The 22,952-nt window shown below is 44.1% G+C and overlaps 2 protein-coding genes across 2 annotated transcripts; both read right to left on the minus strand.

Moving 5' to 3' along the window:
* Nucleotides 1–7,622: 7,622 nt before the first annotated feature.
* Nucleotides 7,623–8,733, minus strand: LOC133259299 (transmembrane protein 59-like). Its single transcript, XM_061436596.1, has one exon. It carries the CDS (start codon nt 8,716–8,718, stop codon nt 7,744–7,746), a length of 975 nt encoding a protein of 324 aa, XP_061292580.1. The 5' UTR covers nt 8,719–8,733; the 3' UTR covers nt 7,623–7,743.
* Nucleotides 8,734–10,012: 1,279 nt separating this feature from the next.
* On the minus strand, nt 10,013–21,644 carry PROKR2 (prokineticin receptor 2). Its single transcript, XM_061436595.1, has 3 exons — nt 21,209–21,644; nt 18,450–19,050; nt 10,013–12,264 (listed from the first exon to the last, which is right to left on the minus strand). Exons 2-3 carry the CDS (start codon nt 18,905–18,907, stop codon nt 11,568–11,570), a joined length of 1,155 nt encoding a protein of 384 aa, XP_061292579.1. The 5' UTR covers nt 18,908–19,050; nt 21,209–21,644; the 3' UTR covers nt 10,013–11,567.
* Between the last annotated feature and the right edge of the window lie 1,308 nt (nt 21,645–22,952).

Genomic DNA, 22,952 nt, shown 5'->3' on the forward strand with positions numbered 1-22,952 from the left:
TGGCTGCGATCCAAAAGTCTACAAATAATAAATGCTGGAGAGGGTGTGGAGAAAAGGGAACCCTCTTACACTGTTGGTGGGAATGCAAACTAGTACAGCCACTATGGAGAACAGTGTGGAGATTCCTTAAAAAACTGGAAATAGAACTGCCTTATGATCCAGCAACCCCACTGCTGGGCATACACACTGAGGAAACCAGAAGGGAAAGAGACACGTGTACCCCAATGTTCATCGCAGCACTGTTTATAATAGCCAAGACGTGGAAGCAACCTAGATGTCCATCAGCAGATGAATGGATAAGAAAGCTGTGGGACATATACACAATGGAGTATTACTCAGCCATTAAAAAGAATACATTTGAATCAGTTCTAATGAGGTGGATGAAACTGGAGCCTATTATACAGAGTGAAGTAAGCCAGAAGGAAAAACATAAATACAGTATACTAACGCATATATATGGAATTTAGAAAGATGGTAACAATAACCCGGTGTATGAGACAGCAAAAGAGACACTGATGTATAGAACAGTCTTATGGACTCTGTGGGAGAGGGAGAGGGTGGGAAGATGTGGGAGAATGGCAATGAAACATGTAAAATATCATGTAGGAAACGAGTTGCCAGTCCAGGTTCGATGCATGATGCTGCATGCTTGGGGCTGGTGCACTGGGACGGCCCAGAGGGATGGTATGGGGAGGGAGGAGGGAGGAGGGTTCGGGATGGGGAACACATGTATACCTGTGGAGGATTCATTTTGATATTTGGCAAAACTAATACAATTATGTAAAGTTTAAAAATAAAATAAAATTGGAATAAAAAAAAAAAAAAACGTATAGGGTTTCTCTTGTATGTTACTTGTTGCTTTTCCCTTGCTGCTTTTAATATTCTTTGTTTGTGTTTAATTTTTGTTAGTTTGATTAGTATGTGTCTTGTCATGTTTCTCCTTCGGTTTACCCTGTATGGAGCTCTTTGCACCTCTTGGACTGATTGACTATTTCCTTTTCCATGTTGGGGAAATTTTCAACTATAACCTCTTCAAAAATTTTTTCATACCCTTTTTTTCTCTTCTGCATCTGGGACCCCTATAATTTGAATGTGCATTTGATATTGTCCCAGAGGTCCCTGAGACTATCCTCAGTTCTTTTCAATCTTTTCACTTTATTCTGCACTTCAGAAGTTATTTCCACCATTTTGTCTTCCAGCTCACTGATTCATTCTTCTGCTTCAGATATTCTGTTATTGATTCCTTCTAGAGTATTTTTAATTTCAGTAATTGTGTTATTTGTCTCTGTATGTTTATTCTTTAATTCTTCTAAATCTTTGTTAATTGATTCTTACATTTTCTCCATTCTGCTTTCCAGGCTTTTGATCATCTTTTCTATCATTATTCTGAATTATTTTTCAGGTAGTTTGCCCATTTCCTCTTCATTATTTAGACTTGTGTTTTTCTAGTTTGTTCCTTCATTTGTGCAGTATTTCCCTGCCTTTTCATTATTCTTTTTTAAACTTATTGTGGTTGAGGTCTCCTTTTCTCAGGCTTAAAGGTTGAATTCTTTCTTCCTTTTGATTTCTACCCTCCTAAGATTGGTGCAGTGGTTTCTGTAAACTTTGTATAGGGTGAGATTTGTGCTGAGTTTTTGTTTGTTTGTTTTTTTGTTTTGTTTTGTTTTCTTCTGATGTGCAAGGCTGAGTGAGGTGGTACTCCTGTCTGCTGATGGTATGGTTGTATTTTTGTTTTATTTTTTTTGTTTGGATGAGGCATCCTGCACAGGGTGCTACTGCTGATGCTGGGTTTTGTATTCAAGTGATTTCCTTTGTGGGAGTTCTCACTATTTTATGGAGAAGGCAATGGCACCCCACTCCAATACTTTGCCTGGAAAATCCCATGGATGGAGGAGCCTGGTAGGCTGCAGTCCATGGGGTCGAGAAGAGTTGGACACGACTGAGCGACTTGACTTTCACTTTTCACTTTCATGCATTGGAGAAGGAAATGGCAACCCACTCCAGTGTTGTTGCCTGGAGAATCCCAGGGACGGGGGAGCCTGGTGGCTGCCATCTGTGGGGTCGCACAGAGTCGGACACGACTGAAGTGACTTAGCAGGGTTATTTCTCTGGTAGTCTAGGGTCTTGGAGTCAGTGCTCCCACTCCAAAGGCTCAGGGCTTGATTTCTCACCACAACAAAGCACATATATGACAAGTGCACAGCTGACATCACACCCAGTGGTGAACAGTTGGAAGTACTGCCTCTCCTTCAGCAGCAGCCACCGCTTCTCTCCACATATGCCTCCCTCATGATGACTCTGGCCTCCTGAGCTCCACTCCTTTCATGGCCATCTGTCAAGCATCAGGTACAAGTCTTTCCTGTCCCTTTTCAGTGCTTACACACTTCTATGCTGGTCCAAGTGAGAATACCATCATATCCTCCTTATTGTTTTGAACCCTATTCCATAAGATTTGGATCTGGATCCTATATAACAACTCCCATTTTTTATCATGTGTTTCCAGTGTGACAACTGCTTTTCCTCTTTTCTCCCCATGCCAGTCCTCAATCTTCTGTTGTTTTTTCATCATTGTTATATGTGCAGTGTTGTCTGACACTACACTTGTATGATGGGGAAAACATAGCTTCTTGACTTTTCTATCATTGGTCAAAGCTTTATAAGTCCCTGTCTTACTGGGAGGTAGAGAACAAACTTAAACTTGGCTATTAATAACATATAGTCTTTTTGGACTTAAGTATACTCCATTCAGTTTAAATCACCCACTTTTAGACAAATGAAATGTTTGGGATTTCAGCCCCTTCTTCTTACTCTTTCCCAATATGGTAGAGCTCCCATGAAAGCGTGCTGGGGAAGGGTAGAGGGAACACTCAGAATCACATGCTGTTATGTGCATTCTGGATCCTTGCTGGCTGTGCTGCAGAGTGGGTTGTTGAAAAATAATACATTTCAGCTGGTCTTTTGGAGTCTATAATCCTAGCTATTTGTGCTTGATTGCAAAGGCCCCATGTATAATGGCCTCTTTAACTCAACCCCAGGCTTTTGTTCATCCATCTGTGACCCCTAAGTGGGGCACATGGTAATTTATGGATCCCTATGCCTTACTGCTTTCTGTGAGGTGTCAAGGTACCAACCACATCAGACTCCTCTATCTTATAGCTTTTTCTTAGTGAGACTGCTGTCTCACTATCTCTGGGCCTTATGCATGACTTCTCTTAGAGGTCTAGGGCCTACCTCAGTGAACATGGGCAAGCATTTCATTGGTGCTTCCCTGCCCCAAGCATTTCTTAGGCTTCCCTATAACTTAGGTGCTTCTACTGCATCTTCACTTCACCACCTAGATTTATATTCTGAAAGAGAAAGCAGGGACAAATGCATCTGTCTTTAATCAGCTTGTTTTCTTCTTTCCCTTCACCATTGGGACTGGAAGGGGTATGCTCTGTTTCCTTCTTTCTGTATGGAAGGGATTTCCCCTACATTAATGCCAATTTTCTTAGAATCATTAATCTTTCTGGTTCAGCCTTAATGGTGGAAGAGCTTCTTCCTTATACTATGGAAGAAATCCTATGGTTTGAGCTGGCCAGGTCGAATTGGGAGTCCAAGATAGCTAGAGACTCGGGGCCACAGAAGATGAAAATACTCTGGTGAATAAATCCCAAATAGTATATCCATTATATGTGACACAATACTCTGGATTCCTCTAAGAGAAATTCTGTTCCCAGAATTAATCATTCTAAAAATAATAGCTAATATCTATTGACTGCTTATGATGTGCTACAGAAGAGGAAAGATATACCCATCTGAATGCAGAGTTTCAAAGAATAGCAAGGAGAGATAAAAAAGCCTTTCTCAGTGACCAGTGCAAAGAAATAGAGGAAAACAATAGAATGGGAAAGACTAGAGACTGCGTCAAGAAAGTTGGAGATACCAAGGGAACATTTCATGCAAAGATGGGCACAATAAAGGACAGAAAAGGTATGGACCTAAAAGAAGCAGAAGATATTAAGAAAAAGTGGCAAGAACACACAGAAGAACTATACAAAAAAGATGTTCATGACCTAGATAACCATGATGGTGTAATCACTCACCTAGAACCAGACATCCTGGAATCCGAAGTCAAGTGGGCTTTAGGAACCATCACGATGAACAAACCTAATGGAGGTGATGGAATTCCAGTTGAGCTATTTCAAATCCCAAAAGATGATGCTGTGAAAGTGCTGCTCTCAATATGCAAGCAATTTTGGAAAACTCAGCAGTGGCCAAAGGACTGGAAAAGGTCAGTTTTCATTCCAATCCCAAAGAAAGGCAATGCCAAAGAATGCTCAAACTACCACACAATTGCACTCATCTCACATGCTAGTAAAGTAATGCTGAAAATTCTCCAAGATAGGCATCAACAGTATGCAAACTGACAACTTCCAGATGTTCAAGCTGTATTTAGAAAAGGCAGAGGAACCAGAGATCAAATTGCCAACATCCATTGGATCACAGAAAAAGAAAAAGAGTTCCAGAAAAGCATCTACTTCTGCTTTATTGACTACACCAAAGCCTTTGACTGTGTGGATCACAACAAACTGTGGAAAATTCTTCAAGAGATGGAAATACCTGACTACCTGACCTGCCTCTTGAGAAATCTGTATGCAGGTCAGGAAGCAACAGTTAGAACTGGACATGGAACAACAGACTGGTTCCAAATTGGGAAAGGAGTATGTCAAGGTTTTATATTGTCACCCTGCTTATTTAACTTGTATGGAGAGTACATCATGTGAAAATGCCAGGCTGGATGAAGCATAAGCTGGAATCCAGATTTCCGGGAGAAATATCAATAACCTCAGATATGCAAATGACACCACTCTTATGGCAGAAGCAAAGAGGAACTGATGAAAGTGAAGGAGGAGAATGAAAAAGCTGGCTTAAAGCTCAACATTAAAAAAACTAAGATTGTGGCATTTGGTCCCATCACTTCATGGAAAACAGATAGGGAAAGAATGGAAACAGTTGAGAGACTTTATTTTCTTAGGCTCAAAAATCATGCCAGATGGTGACTGCAGCCATGAAATTAAAAGATTCTTGTTCTTTGGAAGAAAAGCTATGACAAACCTAAACAGCGTATTTAAAAGCAGAGACATTACTTTGCCAACAAAGGTCCGTCTAGTCAAGGCTATGGTTTTTCCAGTAGTCATGTATGGATGTGAGAGTTGGACTATAAAGAAAGCTGAGCAGTGAAGAATTGATGCTTTTGAAGTGTGGTGTTGGAGAAGACTCTTGAGAGTCCCTTGGACTGCAAGGAGATCCAACCAGTCAATCCTAAAGGAAATCAGTCCTGAATATTCATTGGAGGGATTGATGCTGAAGCTGAAGCTTCAGTACTTTGGCCACCTGATGCGAAGAACTGACTCATTTGAAAAGACCCTGATGCTGGGAAAGATGGAAGCGAGGAGGAGAGGGGGTTGGCAGAAGATGAGATGGTTGGATGGCATCACTGACTCAATGGACATGAGTTTGAGCAAGCTCCAGGATTTGGTGATAGACAGGGAAGCCTGGCATGCTGGAGTCCATGGGTCTCAAAGAGATGGAGACCACTGACTGATTGAACTGAACTGAGGCATTGTTTAAGATACATATTTAATCCACATATAATCTTATGCTGCAAGTACTATGGTCATTCCCATTTTACAAGCAAAGGGGTAAGAGGTAAAGTGAAAGTTGTTAAATAAGGATTACTATTTGAATATGATTCTCATTGTGAATCCAAGTCTCTTTCAGTACACCTCTTTTTTCATCCTGCTCTTTATCCTGCTGCCAGTGTTTGTTCTCCCCTAAACATCTATATTCTGTATGTCTGTCAAATCAAACTATTTGTTGTTCCACTTATATTCTATCTCATTTCCCCTCTTTTATGTCTTTGATCTTTCTATTCTCTTTGTCTAGAATACCCTCTCTCCACCATTCTCCATCTTCCAGAACTCTGCCTAACAACCTCTGTACTCCAAACCTTTTCTGATTCCCATGGTTGGAAGGAATCTGTCTTCTATATCTTCTCCATTTTTGTGCTTACAGTGTCTCTACTTCAACATAGAGTTAATCGTGTATCATTTTGAGAGTCACTCTCAGATTCAGACTTGCACCCACACCTCTGTTCCTCCACAGCAGTCAGCACAGAGACTAAATAAGTGAGTGGGTGGAAGATCTTCTGCACACAGTGAACCAATCCTGCTGCAGAAGTCAGTCACAGAATTGTATCAGGAACTTGCCTGGATCCAGAGCTGGAAACCTACAAACAGCATCACCTGAGATCCTGGAGACGACCTCTTTCATCTCAGGCTGTGACTCACATGTGGAAATTCAGTACAAGGAATCAACAAAGGACTGGAAGGACCTTGTGTCTATATGACCTTCTGTTCCAAAACTGACCTCCTCACTTCTTGGAGACAAACCTCCTGCCTATTTTCCTCTATCTGATGATTATTCTTTTCAAGTTCCAATGAATCTCTCACCTCCCACCAATTTGTTATAGCTGAAGCAAGTGCCAAACACATTTTCCCCCTATGCCTCTTTATTGCTTAGAAAAATTGTCCTGTATTTGGAGCTCTTTGAGCATCTGTAAAAGAGTAATTTGGTCAAGCAACTCCAGGAGGTGATGTGTGGCCTGGTGGGTGTACCTCAGGAGAGAGGCTGACCTGGTGACCAGAAGGCATTTGGTTCCTGGGAGGCATGAAGAATGACCACTGCTCACCACTTGTGTGATGATTACACACTCTGGCCTTGGACTTGCTTTGTCTTCCAATATGAGAAAGCCCTTTTCCCCACCACCTACTCTTCCTGTGGCCAAGGCCTCTTCTCATCATAATCTGCTTTCCCACATGGCTCCAACATCACATCCAAATAGCTCCATGTGCATTCCAGCTAAATGTGCTCAGACATCTCCCAAAGGGGGCACTTCTCCCATTAGGAGAAATGAAAGGCAGCAGCGCTAGAGTCGTCCTGGGGTAATTCTGATTTCTCTGGAACCCTGGAGTCTAGATTATGAAGTCTGTTGGGTGGGATGCACTCAGCTTGGCAGAGGGAAGGAAGGTATCTTTTGTGCAGTTTAAGATTCTCTCAGGAGGTGAGGAACCAGTTTAAATGGCCCTCTAAACATTCTTAGAGGAAGTCCTGTCCTTTGGATTCAGAAGGGCAGTTACTGGACCAGACTGAGACCTTGGGGCACTATTTTGGCTCCAGCAAGCGTTAGCTGTGCATCCTTAGGCAAATCACTTCCTCATTTGGAATTCATATCTTCTCATCTAAGACACTAGTGAGTTGAATTACATGCCCAAAAAGGCCTTTTCCCGCTATGGCGTCCTGTTGAGGGGTGTGTGTATGTGTATGTGTGTGTGTGTGTGTGTGTGTGTGTGATCTTGAGTTCAATGGAGAGATAATGGTTAGATTGAGGAGATATGATTCAAAGCCGACACTTGCCCCTAGAGATAGAACTCACTTTAATTTTTATAATCACGTGCCATGTGTAACTTTTTCCTTCATAAGCCTGGAATTGGTTTTTACCCCTGAAAGGCCTGAAGCTATTTTTTAATTTCTTCAATTTTATTTTTATTTATTTATTTATTTATTTTCACAGATTTGGGTAACTTTATTTGCATTTAATAGTGATTTTTAAGCCCTATATCCAATGAAACCATTTTAAAAAGCTTTATGAGGAATGGAAATTTAGATGTCTATTCCACTTTTCTTTAAAAAAAAAGAAGCTTAAATTTCTGAATGAGCAAGATTCACTTTTGCAGGTAGAGGCCCTGCTTCTTCATGATCTTCAGCTTTAGATCTAACAACCACAAGAGAAGAAGCTGGATATCTGTTTAGCTTTTGTTCATTCATAAATTCCAAGTCACCATAGATACTCAGCTTCTCAGAGGGAACATACTGCTCCACAGCTGTAGCAACAGTTGCACAGCAAATCCAGAGCAACACCATCACAGAGAGGACAAGAGTCATGGTTAAAATCCACCCAGAGTTAAGAGACAGGCATCTTAAAAAGCCATCACTTTCTCCATCTTCAAGATAGTTTCTATGTGCTTGTGAACTTCTCATTTGCAGATCTGAGGACATTTTGCTTAGTGATGAGTCTTTCAATTTTGTAGGCTCCTGCTCCAACTGTGGTGCATACTGGATTTCTGGCTTAGACTGGAATATAACTATTTTTCCATCATCAGCTTGAAGATAAAAAGTCCACGAAGAGGTTATGAAGCTCTGTGCAGAGTCCACCATATCACTCCAGAATGATCTTACCAGAGTTAGAGGGAAGAGTAGATGCATTTTTGACATCAGGGACATGAGTTGTTCTTGTCTCAATTCTGCGTATGGCAGCTGATTCTGGCAACCAAGATGGCAAGCATATTGCTCATCAGATTGGGAATATGCTTCTGTACATGCAGATTCACATTCCAATTTGGTCCGATTTAAATCAATTCCATCATCCACAAACTGACAAATTGAAAACAGCCTGCAACCTCTCTGACATGCGTATAACTCCTCTTCCTTGGGGTAGGTGTGCAAGGGATACATCAACTGACAGGCCCGGTGACAAGACCCCGTATCACCCAAGACCGAGTCAAACGCTTCAGCCGAAGCAGTTCCCGAGCCTCTGGCCAGGGCCATGGCCAGCAGCAGTAGCGGCGGGATCCCCAGTTGGGCCCTGAGCCATAGGCTCCCCTTCGGCAGCGCCATTTTGTTTGCCTCTAATTTCTTCAATTTTAGAATCAACTTATTATTGATGTTGAATGCTGAAAGAAAAATCTCTAATAGCTTCATCACAAAGCCATCCTTCTTTTATTCTGGCCAAGGAAATGGATCTGTCTTGCCAAACGAGATTAAATGTTCAATAGCTCCCAATATAAAATTATATATAAATATTTATATATCTCAGCAATTTAAAAGTATCTTAAGTTTAGCATTAATTAGTCTCGAGAAGAAAAGGGTAAACACAAGTGCTATTCATTTATTACCTTAACACCAGTTAGATCAATGAACGGTCTCCATGTAAACAGCGTTATTCATTAAACAAACAAGATGATTTTAAAATGAAGGTTTTTTTTTTTTAATTTTTAAAGAATGAAATGAAGGAGGAGCGTGAACGTGAATGTGAATGTGAACATGGGGTAGTGGTTCTCTGATTGATTTGCATGCATGAGTACTCTCTTGGACTGGCAGCTTGAGAGATGTGACCAAGATGAGAGTGGTTGCTGGTGTGAGCTACTATTGTTCTAAAGGTGCCTTTAAGAACTTCCTTCTCTGTTTCAAGGTTTAATTGTTTAAATGGCTATTACTTCACTGATATCTAAATATACTAACACATAGAAGATTAGCAGGGAAGATCCTTTAATAGTGTGGTTAAGATTCCATATGTTAATTATTTCATCTGATAACAATGTAACATTTTCATTCACTGGAAACTTAAAAATCACACAGATATTTACAAAACTTGTTTCCATTATATTTAAATGAAGAGAGGTTCAGTTCAGTTCAGTTCAGCTGCTCAGTCATGTCTGACTCCTTGTGGCCCCATGAATGGCAGCACGTCGCACAGAGTCAGACACGACTGAAGCGACTTAGCAGCAGCAGGCCTCCCTGTCCATCACCAACTCCTGGAGAGGTTAGTATAATATAAAAAGGAAAAAGGGAATGAATTCTTTTAACAGATACAATTGGTAACAGTCTACTCTTAAAGAATCATCTTATTAGGAGAAGAGTCAGGATAGGAGTAATAAATAAAAATGAAGTTATTACATTTGTGAAAATGCAGATAACCCCAAATATTTACTTGCTTGGCTTTAGAATAAATCATATAGTTTTTTAAAATCAGAATTTATAAACAGTTTGGGTAGCCTAATGTTCAAGTGAGTTTACATTTTCTGAGGGTACAATAATTGGGCTGAAAGTGAGTCTGCTGGGTGGTGACATAGGAAAATGTTGGTTGAAACACCACTGTTGGATAAAACACCAATGATTAATTAAACGCACATAAGCAACTAAATAACACTTTAACTACATACAGAAAAGTGGGAATTGTCCAAATGTGAGTCATTTGAGTCAATCCCAAATCAGTTCCCATTTGTATAGTCTCTGCTTCAAAATGAATCCAGAAGAAATGAGGACAAATATACACAATTACCACAGATATGTGATAATACAAACAGAATTAGGCAACTCTGGGGTGTGTTGTTTGGCAACGTGCAGGGAAGATTGTCAAAATACTTCTATGATCACAGGGATACTGAAAGTCAGGGGAGGGGGGTTACCGAGATTCTGAGGTCGAATCTTCCTGATTATGACCCAGGACAAGGATTTTTTTTTTTCTCCTGATGTAGAGCTCAGATATCTGCAAAGAGTTCAGGGCTCGTTGGTTCATAGAATAGGATGAAAAAGTGGGAGTGTTTCTCCATAATAAGCCACAGTGGATGGGGTCCAAACAAATTGCTCAGTGTCACTTATCCATTCTCGTCACTTGTATAGCTGAAAATCACTTTCATAAACTATGACCTCAGTGGTCTCTCCCAACAGTCCTATAAGGTAGTCCTGTTTTATTGGACAAAACTGAGATGCAGAGAGAATAAACATCTAGGTCACATGATTTAGAACTTGAACCCAGGTCTTTGAATTCCAAGTAGAGCTCATCTTTGAAAAAGAGGATGTGTTCTAGAAAAATGGTCCAGGCCTTAGCAAAATGGCCACACAGATTACGTTCATTGCCAGTGGCAAACTCCACTCCTTTCTCCTTGATACTGGAGTTTCTGACATCATTTACTTTAAGGTGTCAGGAACTGGATGTGTTCCTCATTTCAGGATTGCCTGTCTTCACCCAAAAGAATGATGAGCTTTCAAGGATCAGAGGAAAAGAGATTTTTTTGGTTCTTTTCTTTGAAATGACACCATTATAGATAACTAATGACCTGATTATGAGAAAAATTCTTTTCTGGCAACCAGAATCCAATAGAATGTTCTAATAAAATCATAAGATCTGAGTGGAAAAGCTCATTGTGATGGCGTGAACTGTCTCCCCATGAGGCTGTAAACCCCACACTGTAACTCATGGGGTTACACTGTAACTCATGCTTTTATCTCCATTATTCTATATTCTGTTGGCTTTTGACTTTTCTGCACTGACTGGATACACAATGAGGTAAGATGAAGTATGAATCTAGAAGACCAACAGTGGCCTCTGTCTGACACCTAAATATCTGGATCTAACTCGATGACTCCAATGACTCCTGCCAATTCATTTTGCTATTTAAATATTTTTACACACAGTAGGTAATCAGTAAATGTCAGCTCCTGTTGCTCTTTAATCTCGCTGGTGGTGTTGTGCACAGTACGTTGAGCACGTATCAGTAAATGTTAGCTGCTGTGGTTTGTGTCAAGTCACACTGCATTTTATGACTGCAGAAGCATCCAGCTCCTTGACAGCAGCGAAGTGTGAAAACTGTTGCCCTTTCCCCATGCAGCGTGTGAACTTGGTTATTGATAAACTGTGTGCCAAGTACTGGCTTTTGGGTTTTCCATTGTGAAGTACCAGTGGGTCACTTCAGCCTGATACAATCCACCTCCTCCGTGGCTGGCAGGCGGCTGGTTTTGAGGTCGAGGTCAGCACTGGACTTACTCCCATGGTGGGAGGGCCGCCAGTGGAGCAGCAGCATCTTCTTGAAGTACTTCATGGTGCTGTTCTTCACTGTCACGAAGCACACGGTGTTGATCATGCTGTTGCTCATGGCGATGCACTCCACAACATAAAAGGCTGTGAGGTAATGTTTTTCCTTCACGAACACAGTGGGGAAGAAGTCGCGCACGATTGTGAAGCCATAGAAGGGCGCCCAGCACAGAACATAGGCCGTGAGGATACACATGAGTACCAGTACCGTCTTCCGGCGGCAGCGCAGCCTCTTCCGGATTTGCTCAGTCTGGAAACCCGGGACCGCTTTGAACCAGAGCTCTCGGGAGATCCTGGCATAGCACAGGGTCATGGTGAACACGGGGCCCAGGAACTCGATGCCAAAGACAAAGAGGAAGTAGGATTTATAGTAGAGCTGCTGGTCCACTGGCCAGACCTGGCCGCAGAAGATCTTTTTCTGGTTTTTGACAATGAAGAGGACGGTTTCCTTTGTGAAGTAGGCTGATGGGATGGAGATGAGAATGGATACCATCCAGACCAGAGCGATCAGGAAGGAGGCTGTTTGATAATTCATTCGTGGTTTCAAGGGGTGAACGATAGCGAGATATCTGGTGGGGGAGGGAAGCATCAGTAGCAATGATGTATGCGGATATATACTTGTAATCATTATTAGTTTTTAACTAACCCAAACACCCACAGTAGCAGACAAAATGGCACAATGACTCTCCACGTACCTATTTTCCAGCGTCAACATGCTTCATTTGATTTTAGCAACATCATTTGGCATTTGGAGGAGAAGAGAGGTTTAGTGGGAACAGCACAGGATTTGGGTCAAACAGATAGAATAAATCCTGGCTTTTTACCTGATTGGCTTTGGGAGTCTAGAGTGAATCAGTCTCTCTGAGATTCCTTTCCTTCCTTTCCTCAAATGCAACATCGGATAAAATGACACCTACCTTGCAGGGCTTCTGTGAATATTAAATGTTACAATGTTTGTGAAATGCTTGGCGTGTACTAGATATTCAATAAATACATGAGGTCTATCATGATTATAAATCCTATTGATACCATCTGACTTTCAAGCTTGCCATTCTGTCTAAGAATATAATTCTTTCAAAACTCTTCAATTCACAGATCTCCGGGTGTAGAGGCAAAAGAAGGTCTGTGGACTAGGACTTTCTCTCTGCTACCCTCAGGTGTCATTCTGCATTACAGAGCTGGAGGGTAGGGGTGGTTTAGGGTGGAATCTGAGCAATCTAGTGAGATGTAAATGACTTGCCCAAGCTCACTTGGTACAGGGAATGGAATGTGGGCTCCGGATACAAACCTTTTACACCCACCTCCATGGGCTGTCTCAAGCTCAGATGAGAAGGTAAGTAAAGTTGCCCTGATACCATCAAGCAGCATATAGCATAAAGCTTTTATCCTCTTTCTAATCAGCAACACTGCCTGGGAAAAAAGTTGGAGCCCTTAGTGGGAAATGAGCTCATTTGTGTAGGTTGAACACTTCCTTTCTAGAGAAACCTAATAATATCTACTTAGGTAATTTAGTCCCCTGGGCTCATTCTTGTGCATTTTATGGGTCAAGAGGAAGAGGCGGTGGAGGAAGGTGGAGGAAGAAAAGAGGCATGAGGGGTTGGGAAGAAGCAATTCGGTCTGGAGATGAACATATACCTCATACCTGGAGCTTGAGTCAGGTTATGACCAATAGCAGGAAGACACCCATGGGTTTCTATCTAGCCTTCCCTGGTGGCTCAGATGGTAAAGCATCTGCCTACAATGCGAGAGACCTGGGTTCGATCCCTGCATAGGGAAGAGCCTCTGGAGAAGGAAATGGCAACTTACTCCAGTATTCTTGCCTGGAAAATCCCATGCATGGAGGAGCGTGGTAGGCTACAGTCCATGGGTCGCAGAGAGTCAGACACGACTGAGCAACTTCACTTTGACTTTCACTTTACACTTTTTGGTAACTAGACCCTTTGGTCACCTATCCAAGTTTCTGACTTGACCAAGAAGGCCTTCTGGAGTGCTATTTCTGTCTGTCCCTGGCAATAATCTGTCTTGGGGTTCTTTTATCTGCTTTTGCCTTCCCCTTGCCCACTGGCAGCTCTGACCCATAGACTTCAATTAGAAGATCTCATGGCAGCCTTGTTCACCCCAGGTTGCAGCTTTCTGAAGACCTGAGATAAAACTGGATCTCATCCCATCCGCTGGGTGCACCCTAGCTATATAAATTAATGAGCAGTGCTTGCTAGAGTTCTTTACCCATCCATGGGTCCAAGTTTTTCCAAGTTAACCTGCACGAATTGCCTGGATAACACAAGGCTCACAGGGCTGGAGATCGGGACAAGAGGGTTAGCTCATTCTTCACTGGGGCAGGGACATCTCACAATCATTGTCTCTCTGTGATGCTGAGTGTATCAGTTTCCTGTTGCTGCTATAACAAATTACTACAAATTCAGTGGCTTAAACAAATTATTATCATAGTTTTGAAGTCTGAAGTCTGACATGTATCTTACTGGGCTAACATCAAGGTGTCGGTAGGCCTGTGTTCCTTTCTGGAGGCTTTTAGGGAAAAATCTCATTTGTTTTTCCTTTAGGGCTGCCTGCATTACTTGGCTTATGGCCCCCTTATATGTTCAAAGCCATCAATGATCAGTCAAGCCCTTCCTGCAATACATCACCCTGACACTGACTTTTCTGCCTCCCTCTTGCACATTTAAGGACTGATGTGATTACACTGAGCCCACCCAGATAATTCAGTATAATGTCCTTATATTATGACCAGCTAATTAACAGCCTTAATTCCTCTTAGGCATAACATGTTCTGGGGATTAAGATGTGGATATCTTGGGGGTCATTATTCTGCCTCCCATAGTGAGTCCAAAGTCCTTACATAATGCAGAACTAGTTCAGGACTTAATAACTCTCTCAGTCTGATTCCAGCATGAAAAGTATCTCAGTAACCAATGCTAAAGAGAATTTCTACAGCCCTGCTTACTCTGCTGTCAACTCTTAAATTCTAATTCCTTTTCACTCAGTAACTTCTTCCTTATCCTATAGGATGCTCCAAAATTCAGAGCTTTATTTTATGATTTATTGTCATCAAATAAATCATAAAGAACACTGCCTGGATTTTCAGAAGCCCTGGATTTTAGCTCTGTACCTAAATCCTCAGATAAATCAGTTATGCCCCTGGGACTTAGTTTCTTCATCTGTGAAAGGGAGATAAAAATAACTTTACAGACAACCTTTTTGAAAGGTTCCATTTGAGAAGGTAAATGTACATAAAGCATGCTGGAAGCTAAAATACTTTGTTTAAACTCATCTTTTCCTATGACTCTTTCATTGGCAAGAGGGACATCTGTAAATTCTTTGTTGCCATCTATCTGCCTGTTTCTTGAGGTCAACACTCTCCTTCTGGGGTCTCTGTGACTTCAAATAGCATCTCTTTTAGGCCCTCTGCACATGAACATTGCTCTTCTCCTGCTGCCGGTGTCAGGGTTTGTTCTGAGTATGATGTAGTCCCCATGCCTACAGATACAAGCCAATTATTTAATATTAATGTCATCTCAACAAAAGTAAGAGTTTTGCCATCATCTATCCTTCTTATCACTTTGCCTTATTTTTCAATTGGTTTGAAACTGAGTAAGAAAGAGGGGTGCTATTTATTAGAGTCATGAATTTTAAAAGCTCCATATGTGCTTTGATATCTACAAAAAGTTTAGCTGTGAGTTCCTCTGTTTTCACCAGATGTATCCCTCCTCCTGGTGGGAAAGGCTCCTGTCCTGCTAGTTTCTCTATCAGAAAACTGCACCCCCAGAATAACTGCACCCCCAACCCACAACTAGTGGGTTTCACTTCCCTGCCAGTTGGCAAAATCATTCAAACAAGCCAATCACATCCTCCCATGGGAGCTAAGGTCACCTCAGTCTCTTGCCACTGTAAAGCCTGCTGTCCACAGCCCCTGCTGGTTCATTCTATTCCTGAGTGCAACTCCCACATGGCACACATGGCCCTGCCTGGTGTGCAATGTTCTCCTCGCTTGGGCTGGGAGTATACGAGACCAACCAACTGCTGTCAGCCTCACTGTTCTAGCTTCAAGTGTTGTGTGCTCAGTCATCTACTACTATTGAAGCTATAGAGTCCTGCCTTGATCAACGGCGTATAGAAGGTGGTCAGAATAGCACACTCAAATTACTGCAACTGCCTCATGAAGTGTTCCCAGACTGCATCACCAACATAATCATCGTGTCTTCCTCTGAGTTACTCTTATCAATAGATTATTCTAGCTTTTGTGTGGAAGTAAAGCTCCCAGAGGTCAAAGACTGTGTCTTCTACTACTTTATGTTTCCACACACATAGGCTGGGCATACAGTAGGATTTAGCAACCTGTGGATCTACCAGTTTGAAGCACATGCAGTTGATATCCCCTTATATCCCTTTGCTTTTATCACTTCAGTGGATACCTGTCCACTCCCACCAGCTAACACCTGCATTTCTTTGTCAGAAGGTCTTCTCTGGCTTCCAGGGTACTCTTGGTAACCTGCACAGAACTTCCAGAGGCCCTCACAAATGACTTATGAGATTTGGTATATAAATAGCTGAGCTCTCTCACCCACCTCCCACTCCTGGGAGAACTCTGAGGTGTGATCTACACCAGGTCCAAGAGTTCTGTGGCAAGAATAAAAATCAGTTTCCCACAGTGGAAATCTGTTCAGTGACACAGCCTTTATTGACTGCCTTCCCTTGCTGCACTTCCCATCTCCCTGAAGGTGCTTCCTGGGTGCTACCTGCACACGAATCCTTGTCTCAGGGTCTATTTTGGGAGTAAACCAAACTAAGGCACAGGTTTGAGGCTCTTTGCTAAGCACAAAGGAAACATAAAGATAGAAGATGTGGTTATTGTGCTTAAAATACAGTGTCCTTTGGAAAAGACTATCTGTGTCCCCATACATGAGACTGAAAGACAGATTGGCATCAGACTACAAAGACTACGAGGTGCCAGACTCAGGATTTGGCATGTGTTCTACAGGCATTGAAACTTTTGGAGGTTTTGTAAGGAATGAAATATATTAGAAAGTCTCCTCAATGGTGATATTCTGATGCTTATTATGGATGAGTATGGATTTCAGGGGGCAGTCAGGATCTCCTATAGGGGTGAAGAGACAAGTTAGAGGAGCATAGTGATGGTCCAGCCATGACTTGCCAAGAGATGAGGCTGGAGGGACTATTGCCAGGACCTGGTGTAGGGCTGCATCTGGCAAAGGGGGTGTGTGGGTGGGGGTAGAACGGGGAGAAAAGCAAAGGATGATGGCAGTATTACCTGCTTGTGTGACTGGGACATGGTGGAACTGCTGACAGAGCTGGAAGCTGACTGAGGCAGAGCTAGTTTGGGGTGGAAAAGGAACCACTCCTGTATTATAACAGGATGTTTACTTCCTGAGAATCACCAATATTAAAAAAAAGAAAGAAAAGCCCCACAACTACATTATAAAGACAAAGATTTCAGTGGAACAAAGGGGATGAGGACAGTGGTAACTCTCACTTGAGTAGACAACAGAGTCACTCAGGGAACTGGGTAAAATGCAGATGCTTAGGCTCTAGCCAGGGGATTCCCATTCAGTAGGACCCCAAGAATCTGACTTATTGTATCAAACATATTTCCCCTGGGGTATTTTGTGTAGTTGGTTGATAGGTAAGTTTCATAAACACTGGGTTCAGGGCTTGAGAGCCTCACAGTTGTGATAACAAAGTTGGTTTTTTCCTACAGGAATTAAGTTATAAAAAGGAAGATGCCTGTTATATCTGCATGTGTATTATATTATCATAAATGAAAAACCAATGGGTTGATTAAAAAGGACAATGGACCTAAATAGCACTGAGAACTGGGAAAAACAAGTTGAAAGGTGATAAAAAGGAAAAAGATTATTAAAAATACATCAAAATGAGTTTCAGCATAACTCACAATGATGAACCAAGAAGATGTGACACAAATTGGCTTCTTAAAAAGAGCCACTGGTGGTTCAATGTTGGCCTACTACTGTTTACATAAATAAAAGATGTGTCAAATTTGTCTGAAGCTGTAATTAGAGATTTACAACAGATCAAGGACTTCTAGAACATATCATGCAAATATATGCAAATAAGCAGAGGGATGTATGCAAAAAAGAAAGGCAAGAATGTCCTTCTCTCTCTTTTACAAGCAAACCATGCAATAATCTCATTGTAAAATCAGCTTTGCATCAAAGTCACCAGAAACCAGAGTACATATTGTATTATTCCATTTTTGTGAAGTTAAAAAACAGGTAAAATGAAACTATGATACTAGAAATCAGATTGATGGTTGCCTGGGGTGGGAGGATTGACTGGTAAGGGGCACAAGGAAGCTTTCTAGGGGATGAAAATGTTCTATATCTTGATTTGGGTTGTGGTTACAAGAAAAACTTTGCACATGCTGCCTTGACTGGAAGCTGCCTTGTCTATAATGTAGCTAAGTAGTAACTTGCTTAAACCTGCTGCTTTTGCTTGTGTGTTGGAGAGGCTCATGGTTATACCTGTATCTGAAGCAGATGTGGTATATGGCGGCATGGCCAAGAGCTAGGGGTTTAGGAGACTCACTCTTGCCTACATTTGGAAGAATATGAACCACAACTGAAGAAACCAACCCTCCTTCTGCCTCCATAGATGGGCAAACATTTGAATCTGGAGTAAAGCCAGCTGTTAGAGCTGAAGCGAGGAAAGAGGAGACCTGGGCCACCTCCATCATGTTTCCCGTGCCTGACATCCTCACCTGTCAATAGCAATGGCCAGCAGGGCATTGGTGGAGACGTAGAGTGAGACGGTACGCAGGTAGTTGATACAGGCACAGAGCACATGGCCATGCTCCCAGGAGAGCTGATGCACCACATAGTAGTCCATCTCAAAGGGGCAGCAGATGATGGCTACCAGGAAGTCGGAGATGGCCAGGTTAGCAATGAGCAGGTTGGTGAGGTTGCGCAGCTTTTTATAGCGGGTGAGGGCAGTGATAAAGACAAAGTTGCCAATACCACAAGTCAGCATGATACCCACAAGTGCCACCCCGATAACAATCTTGGCTGCAAAGAAGGTCTGAGTCTTGGTCATATCCTCATCCTCATCCAGAGGGAGGTCATAATCACCATAACTGAAGTTGAAGGGGAGGGAGGAGGCATGTTCTTGGGGTATACTGAAGTTGGCTGGAAAACTAGCATTTCCATTCTGGGCTGCCATGGTGAAGCTTTCCAGTGAGCGGTGTGTGGGAGATTCCAGGGTCTGCAGACTCTGAGCTAGGGTCCAGACCTTCTGCTCTCATGAGGTCAGAGATCCTAGCACCCTGCCCACATCCTTGGGGAGTCAACAGGCCATCCTCGATCCTGGAAGGAGACACAGCCAGTTGATAAGATACAGGTGAACACCTAATAGCATCTTCTCAGAGTCCCCCCAGGTGTAGGCAAACCAGATCCAGTGTCTACCCTCAGGCAGAACTGCCCATGGTACAGTGGGGAGGACACAAGATATCTGGAAATTGGGAAACCCCCTACTGACTGGCTGTCAGGAGGTATTTGGGCATGGGTTGGTTTGGACTCCCCAGAGACACCCAAGAAGAATGTATATCTTTGCTCTTTGCCCAGGGGCCAAGACCAGTTTGACTGCCCAGTCACCCTCCCCTGCCCCCCAGGAAGCCCCAAGGTGGGGTCTTCCAGAAGTTTTCCCCAGCTGCTCAGGCAGCTGACTCAGGACTCTATGGGAATCACAATTTTGTGCCAGCTGTGGTCAGGGACAATGAAGCCAGAAGATGTGGATACAGTAGGGTCTTTTCTCCAAAGCAGGGACTGCTTCCTCTCTGGGCCAGTTCACAGACTTGAAAATCACGTTTCACATGAACAGACTGAGTCATCTTGGGCCAGTGATTTATGCTCTCTGAATTCCAGTTTTCCTATAAACCAAAATTCTGATGCCTAGCCCAGGGCCTGGCACAGAGGAGGGGCTGTCGAAGGAATGAATGAAGATCCCAACCAAGATTCTGTAGGTGGAGAAGCCTGTGGGTGGGAGGGAATTCTCCTGCTGCTTCCTGAGGCCATTTTAGAAAAAACTCCTGTCTGCTTCTCTTTCCTGCCTCCACTCTTTTGATCTGCCCCCTCACCAGGCCCCCTGTTCCCCTTCCAGCCTTGACTGGGAGGCACCACATCTCCTTAACGAGTCTGTGTCCTCTGAAAGTGGTGGCCGCTCCAAGATATTGCTTAACTGAAAACAGCAGCCCAAGGGGGTGGGGAGGTGGGGGTGGGGGGAGTGTCAGTGAGGATCCAGGAGGGCCTGAGGGCTGACGTATCCCTTATGGCTTAAGTTCTCTACATTCTTGGGGCCTCCAGATGCCCATGGGGGAGGAAATGAAGTCTCTGAAGTACTGAGCCCTCAGAAGATAGGGTACCGTTGGGTTCGAGGTGTCCGAGGCACTGGGAAAAGAATCCAGACCCAGCACCCGCGGAATACCACCCCTCACCTACCCCGCCCCCCCCCTCCCCCCCGCGCTCATCTACCTTCCCCCACCTCCTAGCACACTGGGAAGGACTCCCAAGAGTGGGAGCCACGGGATACTGGAAGGAAGAAGCGGAACAAACTGGACAGTAGGTTTGGTTTGGTCCAACCGTGTGAGAAGACGGGGATAAAGGACAGAAACTGCTCCCCCCCAACCCCACCCCCCACCCCCAGCACGGACAGCAGTCGCAGGATGGCCAGTACACTCCAACCTGCGGCGCGGCAGCCTGCTGTGTACCCGGGGAGGTTCAAGACCGCAGCTAGAGATAACTTCGTTTTGGATCGCCTCTGTCTCACCCAGCCCCCGACAGACATTACTAAGCCGGAGATCGAGAAGCTGGAGTCGCGCTCTCTCGGATTCTACTTTCGGCTGCTCTTTGGTTCTGGTCCCGGGACCCGCGAGGAGACGAAGGGCTCCCAGGGTGGAGCTGGTCCACTCCCCATTACCTCGGGATGCTCTCCCTGCCCTTGACCAACCCGCTCCGGGAGCCTGGTCCTTCCTCTCCCTTATTAACCACTGGCACGGCCGCGCAGTCGCCGGAGGCGCTACCCTAGCAGGGGCGGGAATCAAGTCAGAAATTCAGGCTCGAGAAGCAATGCATGTGAGGCCTCCAGGCGGGAAGAAAACTGGGAGTGGAGAGAGAAGCTGCAGAGCGGGGATTTTCCCAGAGACACTTCCCCTTTCCTGCTCACCTTCCCGAAGGGGCTCCCCTGCCCACGCCTTCCTCGAGTTTGGTGCTCGCCCCTCGGCCCAGCTACTCAGTGGCTCCCTCCGTCCGTGGCCGCACTGCCTAGTCCCAGCCTACGGGCCCCTGCCTGGTCATCTCCCGGCACCCACTCCTCTACTGCGAGCCAGCCAGGGCGCATTCGGAAGGCGGCAGCAGGCAGAGCGGCCCGAAACTCCCTAAGGAAGAAGCGGGCGTCTGAGCCCTCAGCCCGAGCGACGCCCCCCACCCCGCCACCGGAGCCCGGGACTGCGCCAAGCTCTGCACTTACCGGCTTCCGCGCTCTCCCCACCAGCGGTCTCGGGAACCCGGACTTGCGCTTCGAAGGAGGTGTCCCTATTCCTTCTCACCCAGCGCCCTTCCCAGGCGCGTCGTGGTCCCCGGGTTCCAGCTAGAGTTCGCGTTCCGCCCTCTCAGCTCTTCCTGGCTTCTGCGGCCCGGCTGGGTGCGCCAGCTCCGCTCTGGGCTCCGCCCCAGGGTCCCCGCCTGTCTCAGCGCGAAGGCGGAGGGTGGCCTCTCGCCTTGCGCACCTGGTGCTCCCAGGATTCGGGACGCACGAAGTTCTACCCGCCTTGGCGGGGCCGGTCCCTCGAGAGGGTTTCTGAGCCCTCGTACCCCAGTGTGAATGGGACCTCAGTAGCCGTTTAGATAGGATGCAATTCTGAGGAACCCGCGAGGCCTTCTGTACCCCTGCGTGGCGCCCCACAGGGATCCTGTCTTCCTGGAGCCCAGTGACAGCATTCGCTCCTGCTGCATACACTTTGATTACTTCTGGAGGAGCCTAGGGTGCATTCTATCGTTCGTTCAGGAAACTGTGTGCTGGGGACACTCTGTCGAGTGCAGAATGGGGCTTTAGGGTTGTGGGGGAGGCGGTTCCTCTGGAGGAAGCTGGAGACTCTGGGAGTCTTGCCCTGCTCAAAGCACCGACCTGAAGAACTCACTAAAAACTGCGATACCCACAACTGCCAGAGACCTTGGTCATTCAAAACCATCCCAGTTGGGGTCCTCCTGTCTTTAAGGAGTCTCTTGAGTTCCTCACTTTGTTTACAACAGGTTCTGATTTTAGGCAACTCCTATGGTTTCTCTGGTCTTTGGTTTCCTTACGCATTGAACGAGGGGATTAAACTCTGAGGATCTGCAACTGATGGCTGGTAGCTGCAAAGCAGAGGTAAGCTCTGGCTTTACAGAATAGGAACTGGAAGCTGTGGCAGGAGACTGAAAGACTGAAGGTATTGCCTGTTGTTAAATCCTAGCCAATGATTATCGACAGTTTGGAATATGGACAGGTCAGGTCTTCCCATCTTTTCACGGAGTCTGGGATTTCAGAACTTTATAAATAGCCTCTTGGGTTAGTTAAAACAAAACAAAAGCCCTGTGTTGTCCAAAGAGAACATATTTCATAATGGATATAGTCCAATGGGATGCCAGTTACAAATTCCTGAATGGATGATTAAGAAAACTTTTGGGTTGTGACATTATGTGATTCTGCCTCTCACCTTATGTAGAACTAACCACACCCTCCTTCTTTTCTTTAATATTTTTTACTTTATTTTTTCAGATTTATTAGATAGAGTTGATATATAACAATGTGTAAGTTTAAGGTATACAATGTGATGGTTTGATACATGTATATGTTGTGAAATGATTACCAAAATAATGTTAATTAACACATCCATCACCTCACATTTCTTTTTTTTTTTTTTGGTGGTGAGACAGTTTAAAGTGGTCAACTTTCAACTCATCACCTTTCGAGTATATAATGCAGTACTGTTAACTATAATCACCATGCTGTAATTAGATATTCAGAACTTATATTGATATTATAACTGCAAGTTTGTACCCTTCAACCAACATCTCCCCATTTCCTCTCCAGCCCCTGGCAACCACCATTCTACAGTATTCCATCATATGTATATCTCATTTGTTCATACATTCATGGACACTTAGGTGGAGAAGGCAATGGCACCCCACTCCAGTACTCTTGCCTGGAAAATCCCATGGATGGAGGAGCCTGG

The sequence above is a fragment of the Bos javanicus genome, chromosome 13, assembly GCF_032452875.1.
Source record: "Bos javanicus breed banteng chromosome 13, ARS-OSU_banteng_1.0, whole genome shotgun sequence".
Taxonomy (NCBI): domain Eukaryota; kingdom Metazoa; phylum Chordata; class Mammalia; order Artiodactyla; family Bovidae; genus Bos; species Bos javanicus.

What these genes read in the sequence shown, in the direction of transcription:
- LOC133259299 (XM_061436596.1), bottom strand. Translation starts at nt 8,718, where the DNA reads ATGGCGCTGCCGAAGGGGAGCCTATGGCTCAGGGCCCAACTGGGGATC.
- PROKR2 (XM_061436595.1), bottom strand. Translation starts at nt 18,907, where the DNA reads ATGGCAGCCCAGAATGGAAATGCTAGTTTTCCAGCCAACTTCAGTATA. An exon ending in CTGGCCATTGCTATTGACAG is followed by an intron (nt 12,265 to 18,449) that starts GTGAGGATGTCA and finishes CTCCCCCACCAG; the next exon opens with ATATCTCGCTATCGTTCACC.